This window comes from Panicum hallii, chromosome 9 (genome assembly GCF_002211085.1).
Source record: "Panicum hallii strain FIL2 chromosome 9, PHallii_v3.1, whole genome shotgun sequence".
Taxonomy (NCBI): Eukaryota; Viridiplantae; Streptophyta; class Magnoliopsida; order Poales; family Poaceae; genus Panicum; species Panicum hallii.
The window spans coordinates 72,285,458-72,299,726 of NC_038050.1; the positions used below are offsets into that span (position 1 = coordinate 72,285,458).

The following is a 14,269-nucleotide window of genomic DNA, read 5'->3' on the forward strand; positions in this document are numbered from 1 at the left end:
TGCAGTTTATTTTCGTTTTGTATTTTATTGTTCTGATTGATTATCAAAGAGAAAGAACATCCTTTCACGCTTCTTTCTGACCTTTGCATCATATTTATGTTCACAGAAATGGAACCATGGTGTGTCATGTTGTCAGCATTTATTCATATATATTGCTGCATAGCTGCACACAAGTTATGTTTATTACTGCCATTCTGAACTCTTAACACGCATAACATGTTTCAAGGGTCTTTAATTTAGTCCTATTGGTTTCTGCCAATAGGTATATGGTTTCCATGAACAGAAAGGATGCAGCTGAAATTTGATGCTCCTATTAAATGTTTTTCTTTTAAATTTTATACTGCCAAACTATTTTGCTTTTGTTTTGCCGAGGAGGAAGTGCTGCCATCAAGATCATATATTGTTATGTGCTATCGTTGCTTGTGTACATTTTGGACTTCAGGTTAGAGCATTAACAATTAGAATTTCTGACTGCTGGTCAGAGCCGTGTAGTATTAACAGGGGTACCTATTGTTCTTGGAGTATTAGGAGGCATTGGACTTTTCTCTTTGTGCTTTTAACTGCTACTAAGTATGGATTTGTTCCAAAAATAATCTCATAGCCTACACCTGAACTGTTGCTCTTTAGAGTTTAGGGTTTAGGGCTTCAAACATATTGTAGCTAGAAAAATATGACAATAAGTGACCTGCATTGTTAAGATGAATTCTGGCAAACAAAGCTCAATCCTTACCTTGGCTTTTGGTTTTTTTAGAACTTTTTTTCTTACCATTTTGTTCAGGGGTTCAGTAGAATACATAATTACATGTTGTAGTCTTCCGAAATACTAGAGAGTTTACATGATAATTGGATAGGCTTCCCAAGATGGAATATATTTCACTTATGTAAGAGCTGATCGTCAGAGCTACATAATATGACCAGTTTATGGTAGGATACCTTGAGGTCTCTATTATTCTATTTTCTGAGTAATTGTTCCTCCCAATTTGATAGCCATACATATTTTTGCCGTCCATTTTTTACAACCTTCCTTGAGGTCTGTTGTTCGAGCAGAGAAGGATATGTTGGTACTGGTTCTATTAGCATTTGAAATGAAAGGGTAACCTTGCTTCGATCTTGCAAATCAATCCAACTGTTATGGTGCTGAATTGGATGTTAGGATTGGCTGGATGGTTGTCTGACGTTACCTGGAGGCTGGATCTCAATTGGATTCGTTCAATTGGGTTCTGGATGTCAGTCCAATCCCAGGCATCGTGCGGCACACTGTCTGGCGACCGGACACTGGAGAAAACCCTTCGCCGGCGGCCGCATCGCATTTAGTTACCGGTCAGTTTCGTGGTGGCAACTGTTTCCTTCACCGAGACACTAACGGACTTGCGCCAGTCCACTCGTTCTGCTTCAACGACGCACCTTCCTTATCTCCAGCCTGCTGCACTGAGCCGGGTCAGTAGTCACCGGCGATGTGAGACGTTGTAACTGACCGGCCACTCGAAAACGTTATCCGGCTACCGTTAGGTCCTTGTCCTGCTACTGCTATTTTTTTCTCAGCTGCGTAGTACGCGCCAGGCGTGGATTTGTCTACCCCATGAGGCCATGAGCGCTTACAATACAAGGGTCTCATCATCTGTCGCCGTCGCCTCGCCGTACCTCCCCAACAGACAGAAGACAACTTCGCCTCTCTTTTTTTTTTATACCCCGTCTACGTTGGCGTCCTGGCGCTTGCTATTCTCACGTTAGTTTTTGTCTCGCTAGCTGGTACTACTCCTAGCTGCGACCGGAAATTAAGCGGCATGGGGCCCCCGTGTACCGGCCGGCCGGCCGGCCGAGCACTCGCTAGAAAAGCTCGCGCTCTCGGCCAGGCCAGGCCAGGCAACCAAGCCAATAGCCAACCACCCCGCTTCGCGCCGCCCCGAGCCCAACCGGCCGCTACAGGACATTGTATCCTCCGGTGCTCCCGAGCCAAGATCGCGTGGCCGAGACCAGTCACTCCCTGACTCCCATCACCGGGCTCGCTGGCCGGCCGGCCACGCGCTTTGACGCGGCCGCCAGGGAGCGGCGCTGATAAAAACGCCGCGCCCCCGTGCCTGCAGCGACCACCACTCGGTTGCTCTGCTCTGCTCGCTCGCCACGAGGCTTTGCCTTTTGCGTGCGTTCACCACCGGGACGAGGCGGCCGTGCGTGCGTGAGGCTTGCGCGCGCGTGCCCCAGGCCACAGCTCGTCTCGAGCTGCTGGAGCCCCCGGTGATTGGTGGTTTGCTCCGGAACAGGAAGCTAGCTGGGAGAAGATGGCGGGGGGCGGGGGCGGGAGGGACCTGCCGTTGACGCCGACGTGGGCGGTGGCGCTGGTGTGCGCCGTCATCGTGCTCATCTCCGTCGCCATGGAGCACGGCCTCCACAGGCTCGGACACGTACGTCCCCAGCACTGCCTGCTCATCCATCGTTCGCTGAGCTTGATTTTGAGTGTCTGACTGTTGCCCCCCTGGTTCATGCAGTGGTTCCACACGCGGCAGAAGAAGGCCATGCGGGAGGCGCTCGAGAAGATCAAAGCAGGTGGGGCTGCTCCATCAACGCCTCCTTTATTGCCCTGTTGCGCATGATTTAATAGCCCTTACCGAAATTCGTTATATTCTCCCCGTCCAAATCTGACTTCAGAAAGAGTAGCTGTGCATAAACAAAGACCTTACAACATCTTCAATAGGAGTTCTAAATTGGATCCTATCTTGAAATATAGGGTTTAAGAGAAAAAAATAGCCTCCAACAGGAGTCCTATTTTACAAAAAAAAACTGTCAAATCAATTTAGGACTCAGTCTCCCGGGTCCTAGATATAGGACTCAATTGGTTGGGTCCTATCTCTCTTTTGCCACGAAATCTAACTGACAGAGATTTCTTTCCCCAATGACTCCGCTCCAATCTTTCCCCAATTAGTTGTAAATGACATGATTTGAGACCCACTATTGGAGTGTAAGCTTTTTCTTTACCCTAAACACATCAAATATGTCACTAATACAAATTATAGGACCCAAATATAGGACTCATGGTTGGAGATGCTCTAAAGTTCAAAAAAAAATTCAGTTAATCAAAGCACATGAACTCGATTTAGTTCTCGTGCTGGAATCTTTGATAAGCTCTTGCTGATTCTTTTTTTTTCTTTCTTTGATCGCCTGCAGAGCTGATGCTGATGGGCTTCATCTCCCTGCTCCTCGCCGTGGCGCAAACGCCCATCCCCAAGATATGCATCCCTGCCAAGGCTGGCAGCGTCATGCTGCCGTGCAAACCCAAGGGCGGCGGCAAAAGCGGCGGCGGCGATGGCCACCGGAGGCTCCTCTGGTACCCTGGAGAAGAAGTCAACCATCGCCGGTTCTTGGCCGGCGGCGGGGCTGGTGACGACTTTTGCGACACAAAAGTGAGGCCAGCGTTGCAAAGCAACAAGCTGCCCAGAGCGATGATGATGATGATGGAAGTCATGAAATCAATAACCTTTCTTCTTCTGCTTGTTATCCGCAGGGCAAGGTGTCACTGATCTCCACGAACGGCGTCCACCAGCTGCACATATTCATCTTCGTGCTCGCGGTGTTCCATGTCGTTTACAGCGTCGCCACGATGACTCTAGCACGTCTGAAAGTAAGCACAAGCCAACCATCGATATGATGTTGAATGCTACTAGTACTTCAGTTTGCCCAATTCTTTCAGGGGAAAAAAGAAGAAGAACATCTTTGAGCAACCATTCGATTACTCCGTTACAGTCAGAATAGGCACTTACTACGTTGCAGTTAGGGGATACTAATCACACATCGTTTGTCATGTTCTTGCGTGTAGATGAGGAGATGGAAGAAATGGGAATCAGAGACCAACTCGCTGGAGTATCAGTTCGCAACCGGTAAGAATCAGCAGCTCCGTTTTCTCAACCGATTGCATGTTCCTCTCGAGGCATGCATGATCAGAGTGAAGCTTACTTACAGGTGATGAGGTTCTTGCATGCAGATCCTTCACGATTCCGGTTCACACACCAAACGTCGTTCGTGAAGCGGCACCTGGGCCTCCCGAGCACACCTGGAGTCAGATGGATCGTGAGTTCGACCAGGCCTCTGAGCTCCAGATCTTTAGTTAGTTCTTGCAGCCAGTTTCAGCGTTTCTCACTGACCTACGCTCTCTGAATATTCTATATCCCAGGTGGCATTCTTCAGGCAGTTCTTTGCTTCGGTGACCAAGGTGGATTACCTGACCATGCGCCAAGGCTTCATCAACGTACTGACCGTCCCCCAGTTGCAATTGCTTTTGACGCTAGAGTTAGTTGCTCATGTTCCATCATGACGATGATTTCTTATATGCAGGCTCATCTGTCGCCCAATGCTAAGTTCGATTTCCAAAAGTACATCAAGCGGTCGTTGGAGGACGACTTCAAAGTCGTCGTTGGCATCAGGTCCGTCCGTTTAGTTTTTTCAGTTAACAGTTTGCACGTCATGAGCTTCGTCCTATGGGCTATGGCTGACCTTGACACATTTGGCTGGTTCTTGCAGCCTGCCGCTATGGTTTGTCGCCATCTTCATACTCTTCATCGATATCCAAGGTAAAGCCTTGTCCCATCTCATTCCTAGCTGCTAGACCACAGGCTCTGGGCTTGTCTTGTAATCACCATCCCTTTTTGTAAAATGCTCTGCTCCTGTGCGCAGGACTCGGCACGCTTATTTGGATCTCTTTCGTCCCACTCGTTGTAAGTGTTCGTTCCTTCCTCTCTGTTTTTCCTTTTAGGAAAATAAAATGCCTTCCTCTCTCTTGACAGAAACAAGTTAAAGAGCCAATTGAAATTGTCCTTAAGTACAAACAAATTTGTCGTTGTCTCAGATCCTCTTGTTAGTTGGAACCAAGCTAGAGATTGTCATCATGGAGATGGCCAAGGAAATACAGGACAAGGCGACTGTGATCAAGGGGGCACCTATCGTGGAGCCAAGCGACAGGTTCTTCTGGTTCAACCGGCCTGAGTGGGTCCTGTTTCTCATACACCTGACGCTCTTCCAGAATGCATTCCAGATGGCGCATTTCGTTTGGACATTGGTAGGTTCTCAAGGTGTTCCTTCATCCATTCACTACAGGCTACAGCATGGCCTTGAAAAGGCTAATTTCTTTTGGTTGTTGCTTGCGCAGCTCACCCCAGGCTTGAAAGATTGCTACCACGAAAATCTGGGACTGAGCATCATGAAAGTTGCAGTGGGGCTGGCTCTTCAGGTCCTCTGCAGCTACATCACCTTCCCTTTATATGCACTCGTCACACAGGTAAATTTTTTAAAAATAATCATCTGTAAAATCTACATGAAGTCTTTTGAAAGAAACACATGAGTTTAGGATCACATCCAACTGCAACCTCGTGCGTGCAGATGGGCTCGCACATGAAGAAGACCATCTTCGAGGAGCAGACGGCGAAGGCGGTGATGAAATGGCGCAAGGCGGCCAAGGACAAGGTGAAGCAGCGGGAGGCAGGCTTCGACGGGTTGATGAGCGCGGACACGACGCCGAGCCAGAGCCGGGCGACGTCGCCGAGCCGCGCCAACTCGCCGGTGCAGCTGCTGCACAAGTACAGGGGGAGGTCGGATGATCCCCAGAGCGCCCCGACCTCGCCGGGGCGAGGACAGGAGCTCGAGGACATGTACCCGGTGGCCGACCAGTACCGGCTGCACAGGCTAGACCCTGAGAGGAGGCGGACGGCCTCGTCCACCGCCGTGGACATTGATATCGCCGATGCTGATTTTTCGTTCAGCGTCCAGCGGTGATGCAACAGATTTGTGTAGCATGTTTTGTCTTTTCTTTTGTATAGCAAAGCATAGGAGGGGATACTACTGACACGTTAGGCAAGTTTCGTTTATTCAAAAACAATATGTAATAATGGATGCAGAGAGCATCACAACATCTAAGCACATGAACTTCGGACTTCTCTATAGAAAAAGCTAACACCAACTGTTATCATTACAATCATGAAAATAATGTACAGCAGCAAAAAGGGCTAGCTGAAGGAGCTAACAATGCGAAACTCGATGAAGCTATTGAAAGCCATCGGTACTCACACTATAACAAGAAAGCTAATAAAAAAAATACATTGCTTCGTGGGAAGAACAGTCGTACACTACAGGAATCTGGATTAGTCGTATCCAACCAGGAAATAAGAGAGATAAAAAAAAAAGTATGGCAGCACTCATCATCCGCAGGCTAGTCAGCTTTTGCACGGACCCTTCTCTTGTGAACAGCTATTAGGACCGGTGACACTGCCATTCCAACCAAATGCCCAGCGACTGCCCCATAAGTGACACAGATTGGCCATTCCTGAGAAAGATCAAAGAAACAGAATAACGATAAATACTTCACTGAAAGTAAGATCTATGATCAAGTGTAGGAGATAAAAAAGGCATCGAGATATTGAATAACTCAAAAGCAGAAACGCAACAGCACGTCAAACGAACCAATGAATTTCAGGCTGCAGCTCTCAAAAATTCAGTCACGAAATGGGGATCATAAATCACCCAATACTCATGGGAATATATGAATTGGAGAAGGTACTGCTCATATTTTAATGTCTGTAGCCATGCTTGTGAGCACAATTGTTTACTCCAGGTAATAGCCATGAGTACCTCATGTTAACTACTGAATGTGTGCAAACATATCTGTATGATCCAGCACTCCCATGCCTAGGAATTGGCAACACAGCGCTAGAGATTCAAAGATGGTATCTTTACCTGCCAAGGTCTCTCCCAGTCAAGGGGCATAGGCCAAGCACCGAGCCATGCTCCTAGCACAGCTCCATGACAAGGTGCAGAGATCATGTAGTTCTCAACATCAGTTGGCGTGAAATAACTGACACGTAAAAAGACACAATGAACTATGATGCCACAGTTGCTGGACAATAAAAAAGAAATATCTCCACTGGATGAACCTCTCCAGTTTACAAGTCAAGAACATACATGGAGTGACAAAGCACAGTCTGCCAATCAATCTTGGACACTCCAAAGACACATGCTGCAGGAACAAACTGAAAGGTAACAAGATTAGTTTCCCTGCCTCGATTGCTGCAGTTATTTAGTAAATACAAAGTGGTAAACTTATGAGTAAAGGAGTACCAAAACAAGACATCACTGATTCTTGTAGTACTCAGGTGTCAAGTGCTCGGTTTAGTACAAAAAGGTTAGCGAAAATGGCACTTACGGTGAACAGGGACATGAGAAGTGACCAATAAATAGTAACCATCCAGTACCTGAAAATGCATAATTAATCAAATAAGGAACTTCTAGTACCTGTAAATTGAAATATCATGGTGTATTTTGCTAAAATTCAGATGCAAGATACAATTATAGAGCAAAGCACTACAGACGCCAATCCTAGTCATGATTCTTACTCATTAAGTAAAAGATAGGCTAACTCCTTTCTGAATCTACACTTACTTGATTCCAACAGGTGCACCAAGAACAATTGCTCCAAACGCATTAAAGAACGCTCCTGGCATGAAAAAAGAAAGAGTGTGCAGTAAGATCAAAGAAATGAAAAGAAGAAAAAAAACAGATACTAGATAATATAACTAACAGTTTGACCCATGAGAGAGAATGGCATTTTGACTGATAGTCCAACCAGCTTGTAGTACTAACAACTGGTTCAGATCTCCAGCATGGAGCTGTTCATTTCGGGCTTCATATTAATACAGTAACGTGCTATCACAAGAGTTCTGCCATTCCCAAAGTAAAAAATGCAATCAAAGTCTAGTTATAGAGCTAACCCACAGGCAAGCCGATCAATCCTCTTGCAGCGGCCTTGAAAAACTGAAAGTAAAGGGTACCCGATCACCACATCGCTGAACCAAAAAAATAAAGAGGCAATTGATCGAACAGGTCGCACGCGCGCCATACCGAGCAGCTTTTGGGGTCACGCCGGAGGTAGCTGAACACTGCGATGACCACGGGCGCTTCACAGACCTAAGTGAAGGAGAAACGTGCTCAGTTCGGATCAGAAGTGGGGACGCTGAAGATAATAGTTTACTCCGCCGGCAGGGAGGTGAGGCGAGGGGCGGGGAAGGGGAGCGGAAATACCACAAGGAGGCGGAGGGCGCGCGCAGGGTCGGAGACGGGAGCGCCGGGGCCAGCGAGTGAGTGGGCGACAGCGAGGCCGGCGAAGCAGAGCACATGCGCGGCCGCGGCCGTGAAGGCGCTGATCTCGGTGACCGAGGCGCGCATGGCGCGAGGCGGCGCTTGGGTAGGTTAAGGCACGCGCGCTGAGGTTGAAGCCGCGCCGGCGTCTCCCGACTACGGCCGCCGGCTGGCCGGTCTTCGCTGGCGGAGGTTGATGCGGCCGGTTTGGGTTGGATGCAGATCCTCCCGACTTCCACTCACCGAGACGCTGCTTCTCTCATCAACCGTCCGCAGAATCCAACGGTTCTCTTTTACTAGTGTATGGCCGGTTCTTCCTGGAGCGGCAAAGCCGGCACAGCAACGAGTTGCACGAAACTACGAAAGGCATCGTCAAATGGCAAACAAATTTTGCCAAAGAAACAAAGAATTCCAAAAAAATAGGGAAAAAGTAATCCAATCTAGGTCTGTTTGTCTGGTTATTGAGCAAACAGTATGATTTTCAGAACAGTACAACTTTAAACCACACAATAGAATCAATCTTAGATAACAATATACTTAACCATTAATATATAGATCCATAAGGTGTAAAGTTTGTTAACAATTGAACCGTATCCTGGATGGATTTCTAGCCGTGTGTGTGCACGAGTTTTAGATAGGTTTTGCACAACCAAATGTGAAATGCCACATCCCAAACCAGGCTATTTCCAATGCAGAATTTTGTTACACGATTCCATAGAGTGCTATATCATCTAAATATATTTGAGTTCGCGAATAAAATAAAGTCTATCAATGTAAAGTTTCATTTCACGATTTTATATACTACCCATAGCATTTAATTGTGAGACATGTGATTGGATGCAATTGCATAAAATGAAATTTTATAGTCTTCAATGTAAGTTTCAACAAATTTTATAGTTTTGGAAACAATTTTATTCTAATAATTTTTCTCCTTTTTTCTTCACAACTATCTTACCATATTATTATAATTATATTACCATATCATCACAAATGCCGATGTGCTACTGCGTTTAGTGCGCATGAAATTTTTATAGAACTTAGAATGGGATTATCCTTAGCGTTAGCCTTCACGTGCCAGGGGCTCCACTCGCCGGTGCCACTGCGCCGGACGGGGAAGACCGGAAGATTACAGAAACGAGGTCGAGATCGCACACAAAAAAAAAAACTGAGCAAAACCCCACGGAAACGAGTGACCCGGCCCGGCCGCTGCGCAGCGTTAGCGTCTCCTCCTCTTGGCAAGGCAGGCGAACACACGCCCGAGGGTTTTAAGCACCTCGTCCTCGATCTGGCCGCGAAGCCAAACTCCCCGACGCGATCTGGCTGCGGGAAGATGGCGACTCCGCCGCCGCCTCTCCGCCGCGCCATCCTCCCCCTCCTCCTCGTCACCGTCCTCGTTGGCGCCCTCGCCACAACCGCCCGCGCCGATCTCGTCATCTCCAGGGCAGATCGGAGGGTCAGTACAGTCCTCCTCGCCCCACAGATCTCGGGGCCCAGCTCCCATCTCTCTCCCGCCTCAGCGCTCTCGGATCTAAGCCACCCGGGTTTTGCTTCTCTGCTTGCAGGTTGATCTGACTTCGCATATCGTTCGCGTCCTCGCTTCCCTCAAGGTTTGCTGCTCGGCTTTGTTTGTCTCGTGCTTTTTTTATGAATTGTTCCAGCCTGTTGAACTCCCCACCTCCTAGTAGTTTGAAACACGTCAATATTGCCTAATCAGCTTGATTAGAATGCTGCTATGGTTGATGAAGCTAGCAGTTCACAGAGTGAATCATGTACTAAGTCATGGCTACAGCTCTATTCACCTGTGTCCAAATTGCTAACGTCAAAATTTAGACATTCCCAATTATCTGTTCCACGAAATCTGGCCAGCCTGTTTTGAACCAATTTCTACTGGATGATGCCTGTTGAACAAAGGTTTATGTATAGACTTCAATCTTAAATATCTGAAGCGGGTTGGCCTGTTTCACTGTATTGGCATTGCCTGCTATCAGTCCTAAAATCATGTCTCATTTCCCGATTGCTGGTCTACTCACCACTGGCCAAATTACTTTTGTCCAAATTTCGTTGTGCAATACTCTGCCCCCACAAACCAGCCACATATTTTCCAAACCAAATTCTAGTGATGCTTGTTGAATTCTGTTTTATGTATAAATACCCGTATTTGAAGCATGTTTGTCTCTTTCACTGTATGCTTTCAGTCCTAAAAGCCTTAACATTCTATGGAACTTTTATGTTTTCTGTTATAGTAATAATAATATCTCTCTTGCAAGTGCTCACGTCTAGGTGGAATATAGCCTTGCTCATGCATGTGTAATATGTTGGATTCCTGCTGTTACAACAAAACTTACCACTTACATAGCTCCATTTTATTTAGGTTGAAAATGTTGGGCCAGACCCTGTCTCTCAAGTTTTACTATCTTTTCCCAACATCCAAGCAAAGAACTTAGCAGCTATAAGAGCATTTGGTACTGAAGGAAAAGTGAAGGGTCCAAGTACTGTTCTGCCAATTGAAGTTGTTCAGCCTTCTGGAGCTCCCCCAGAGCTAACTTTCTTTTCAGCATTGTTACCCAAACCTTTGGAAAAGGGAAAGATTCTACACTTGGATGTCCTGACTGTATTCACACACTCTCTTCAACCATTCCCAGAAGAAATCACTCAAGCTGAAGCACAACTTGTTGTCTATCAGGATAGTGCTCATTATCTGTCACCTTACCCTGTTAAGGTACAGACACTTGCTATCAGATTGCCCGGCGGAAGGGTTGAATCATACACAAGGCATCCAAGTGCAAAACTTGTGGATTCAGAACTGAAATATGGATCGTTTGAAGATCTTCCCCCGTTTTCCTACTTACCTGTGATCGTGCACTTTGAGAACAACAATCCTTTTGCAGTCGCAAAGGAAGTTATAAGGGAGATTGAGATATCTCACTGGGGAAATGTACAGATTACGGAACACTACAACATTGCCCATGGTGGTGCCAGACTAAAGGGTGAATTTTCCAGGTTATTCACCTTGCTGTGTTCAGACTGCTGTTTTGTTGTAGCTTAACTTGTAACTGGAGAAATATATTATGGTCAGAAGTAACTAATTATCTGCCCCTTTGCAGGATTGATTATCAGTCCAGACCTTACGTAAGAGGTGTTTCATCTTTTAGGAATCTTATTGCGAGACTGCCTCCAAGGGCCCACTCTATTTATTACAGAGATGAGATTGGTAATATTTCGACATCACATTTGTGGAGTGATTCTAAGAAGGTAGTTTTGTTAGCTATCTTAGTCTTCAATGTTTCAACACCACTTTCAGTATATTTTCACTGATCAAGCTTTCATATTTTAGACCCAACTGGAAATTGAACCAAGGTTTCCATTATTTGGTGGGTGGCAAACAACCTTCACTGTTGGTTATGGTTTACCACTTCAAGACTTTGTTTTCTATTCTGATGGAAAGAGGTTTCTCAATATCACATTTGGTTCTCCAATTGAGGAAATTCTCATTGAAAAGCTTATAGTAAAGGTATGGTGCAGACATACAGGTTATATGTGACCATTATGTGTTGGTATTCATTCTAGACAGTCGCCTTTATTTTGTATTGTCGTATGAGCCTTATAATAGGAATGTGAGTAACAAGAATAATTACTGAGTGTTATGATGCTATTTTTTTTTCATATTCCATGCTTCCTTGTAGTGACTTGCTGATTGCATTGCTTGTATTTTCCCGTTGTATCTATCTTTGTTGTTGGACAGGTTGTGCTACCTGAAGGGTCAAAGGATATCGAAGTTTCAGCTCCCTTTCCAACAAAGCAGTGGCAAGAGGTGATTTCTCATTGTATGATGTAGTGAGCTAAATAGCTGTTCCAGTTCATTGTTTCTAACAGCAGTGATTTGTGGTTCAGGTGAAATATTCACACCTTGACATTGTTGGAAGGCCAGTTGTTGTCTTGGAGAAGCCTGATGTTATTCCAGAGCATAATTTGTATTTCCAGGTTAGTTGTCAGTTTTATTATTGAGTGATTTGTTTGGACAATGGTTTTTTGAAAAGGATAATCTGGGCTAAACAGTTAATCCAAACAAACCATCCGAAGATGAAGTATTGGTTCTCAACACATATAACAGCACTAAAAGCTGTTGTACGAAAGGCTTACATGTGCTACTTTTAGTGAGGTAGATTGTTTATTGATAGTGTGAACTGAGACAAAATATTTGATGAATGCTTTGCAATGATAGTGTGAACTGAGACAAAATATTTGATGAATGCTTTGCAATGATAGTGTGAACTGAGACAAAATATTTGATGAATGCTTTGCAATATGCAGGTTTACTACAAATTCAACAATATATCCTTGCTCCGAGAGCCGTTGATGCTTATTACTGGTTTCTTCCTCCTGTTTGTGGCCTGTATTGTTTACATGCGCACGGATATATCAATTTCCAAGAGCTCTCCATCTTACTTGGCCAAGCTGCAATGGGACGAGGTACACAATTATTTAGCATATCGAACATATATATTGAGAGTAAATGGGCTTGCTGAAAACTGTTTTATATCTGCCTGTAATTATTTTTTTGTCATCTTTTATTCTTGTATGATGTTTCTGATTCACCATGGAGCACTGGGCGCATAATACTGATGATTAATTTAGAAACTAAATTAAACAGGGTTTTGAATACATACTTTGTAGCTGGAGTATTTTCACGGTCTGCAAAAAAAATATGGTGTGGTGAATCTTTTTTTCCATTGTTGTTGCTTTATGATACGTCAAGTGAGTCTGAAATTACTTATGGGAGGATATACTATGGAAGCATTACCTTGGATAGTTGAATGTCCTCAAATAATGATAATTGTCTATTCTACTTCCACACTAACACATTTTGGATCCTGCATGGGAGCCTATGATGGAGGATTAGGTTAGAACCGTTGATAGAATTGACAAGAGTGGGACCTTAAGTTAACCATTGCAACACTGTAAAGTGTAAATACAAACGAATTTTAGTGTAATGTGCATGTCTTGCTAGCAAGGCCATGATTGGCTGGAGCTCTGAAAATGAAGCCTTGGATTAGTGCAGTTCAAGGTTCTGTTATTAGTGCCTGTTATTTTCTGCAGTACTAATTTCTGCTGGCCATTTCATGCTTTATGGTGCAGGTGCAAGCCGCTGTTCAGAAAATCCAGGGTATCTTTGAGCAATGCTTAGCAGTTCATGATAAACTGGAGGCCTCATTGCGTGATTTATCTAGGACTGGGGACATTCAGTCTTGCAAGGCTGCTCGTAAAGCTGCTGATGCACAGTTTAAGGAGCTATCGAAAGAGCTGAAGTCATTGTTGACATCTCTACAGTCGTCTCCCCAGTCTTATCAGATATGGCCAAAGGTTAGTTAATTATTACTAACCAAACATTATCTCATGTCAGGAATACGATGAAACGAAGTCAAGAAACTGGTTTTCATACTATGTATCTTGCCATGTCTCAAGCAGCCTGAATCTGAACTTCCTTTATGTATTTACGTTAGCTGGAAATCTTCCAGTTTGGTTACTGTTTGCTTTGGGGTGATGCAGGTAGAGGATTTGATCATAAAGGAGAGAGAAATGCAGGAGAAGCTTATGACAAGGCATTCCACCGTTGTCGACAGCTTTGAGAAGAAGCTGCGTGGGCAAGATATAGGGAACAGGATTGCTTTGCAGCAGCAGAAAATTGCTGCCCTGAGGCAGGAGGTCGAATCTCTTTTAGAGTACATTAGTGAGATTTGAGCTAATCTGTGCCGTCATATATCTTTAGCGATTAGGATGTCTTTGCTGGGTTTACCCGAGGTTGAAATCTAGTACACTGAGATTGCATTAGTAACCATCCAATTTCCCAGTTGAGGCCTGGAAATCGCAACGACCGTGTAACATGATAATCACTGTAATCATTCTGGAGCTGACTAAATTTTGCATTTGATGACAATATCACAGGGAACCTTCATCTTTTGGACTGAACCCGCTGTTTTCCAAGTTTTAGTTGGGAAATTGATCAAGAATACCCTATTTAATGCTGCATTTGCATCTGCAACTGAGAATACTTGTCTGTGATTCGCATCAAAGCTTAATGCTAAAGAGGCGCTTCACGTGTTTGAGACTGAACAGGTTTGGCCTTCTGGCAGGATCACAGTATCACACTGCTTGC

At 45.0% G+C, this 14,269-nt stretch overlaps 3 protein-coding genes across 3 annotated transcripts; 2 read left to right on the forward strand and 1 right to left on the reverse strand.

Annotated features, from left to right (window-relative positions):
• The first annotated feature begins 1,940 nt into the window (after positions 1-1,940).
• Positions 1,941-5,925, forward strand: LOC112873818 (protein MLO-like). Its single transcript, XM_025936887.1, has 13 exons — positions 1,941-2,402; positions 2,487-2,544; positions 3,163-3,398; positions 3,500-3,616; positions 3,812-3,872; positions 3,977-4,062; positions 4,166-4,240; positions 4,327-4,415; positions 4,513-4,562; positions 4,666-4,706; positions 4,838-5,047; positions 5,138-5,266; positions 5,368-5,925. The coding sequence occupies exons 1-13, from the start codon at positions 2,280-2,282 to the stop codon at positions 5,758-5,760; spliced, it is 1,668 nt and encodes a 555-aa protein (XP_025792672.1). The 5' UTR covers positions 1,941-2,279; the 3' UTR covers positions 5,761-5,925.
• Positions 5,919-8,376, reverse strand: LOC112873823 (phosphatidylinositol-glycan biosynthesis class F protein). Its single transcript, XM_025936896.1, has 8 exons — positions 8,059-8,376; positions 7,879-7,944; positions 7,749-7,791; positions 7,420-7,474; positions 7,184-7,232; positions 6,943-7,010; positions 6,718-6,835; positions 5,919-6,307 (listed from the first exon to the last, which is right to left on the reverse strand). Exons 1-8 carry the CDS (start codon positions 8,200-8,202, stop codon positions 6,194-6,196), a joined length of 657 nt encoding a protein of 218 aa, XP_025792681.1. The 5' UTR covers positions 8,203-8,376; the 3' UTR covers positions 5,919-6,193.
• Positions 8,377-9,299: 923 nt separating this feature from the next.
• On the forward strand, positions 9,300-14,082 carry LOC112873820 (dolichyl-diphosphooligosaccharide--protein glycosyltransferase subunit 1A). Its single transcript, XM_025936890.1, has 10 exons — positions 9,300-9,568; positions 9,678-9,722; positions 10,487-11,115; positions 11,220-11,367; positions 11,450-11,626; positions 11,858-11,926; positions 12,007-12,096; positions 12,427-12,585; positions 13,252-13,476; positions 13,663-14,082. The coding sequence occupies exons 1-10, from the start codon at positions 9,446-9,448 to the stop codon at positions 13,852-13,854; spliced, it is 1,857 nt and encodes a 618-aa protein (XP_025792675.1). The 5' UTR covers positions 9,300-9,445; the 3' UTR covers positions 13,855-14,082.
• Positions 14,083-14,269: the final 187 nt, after the last annotated feature.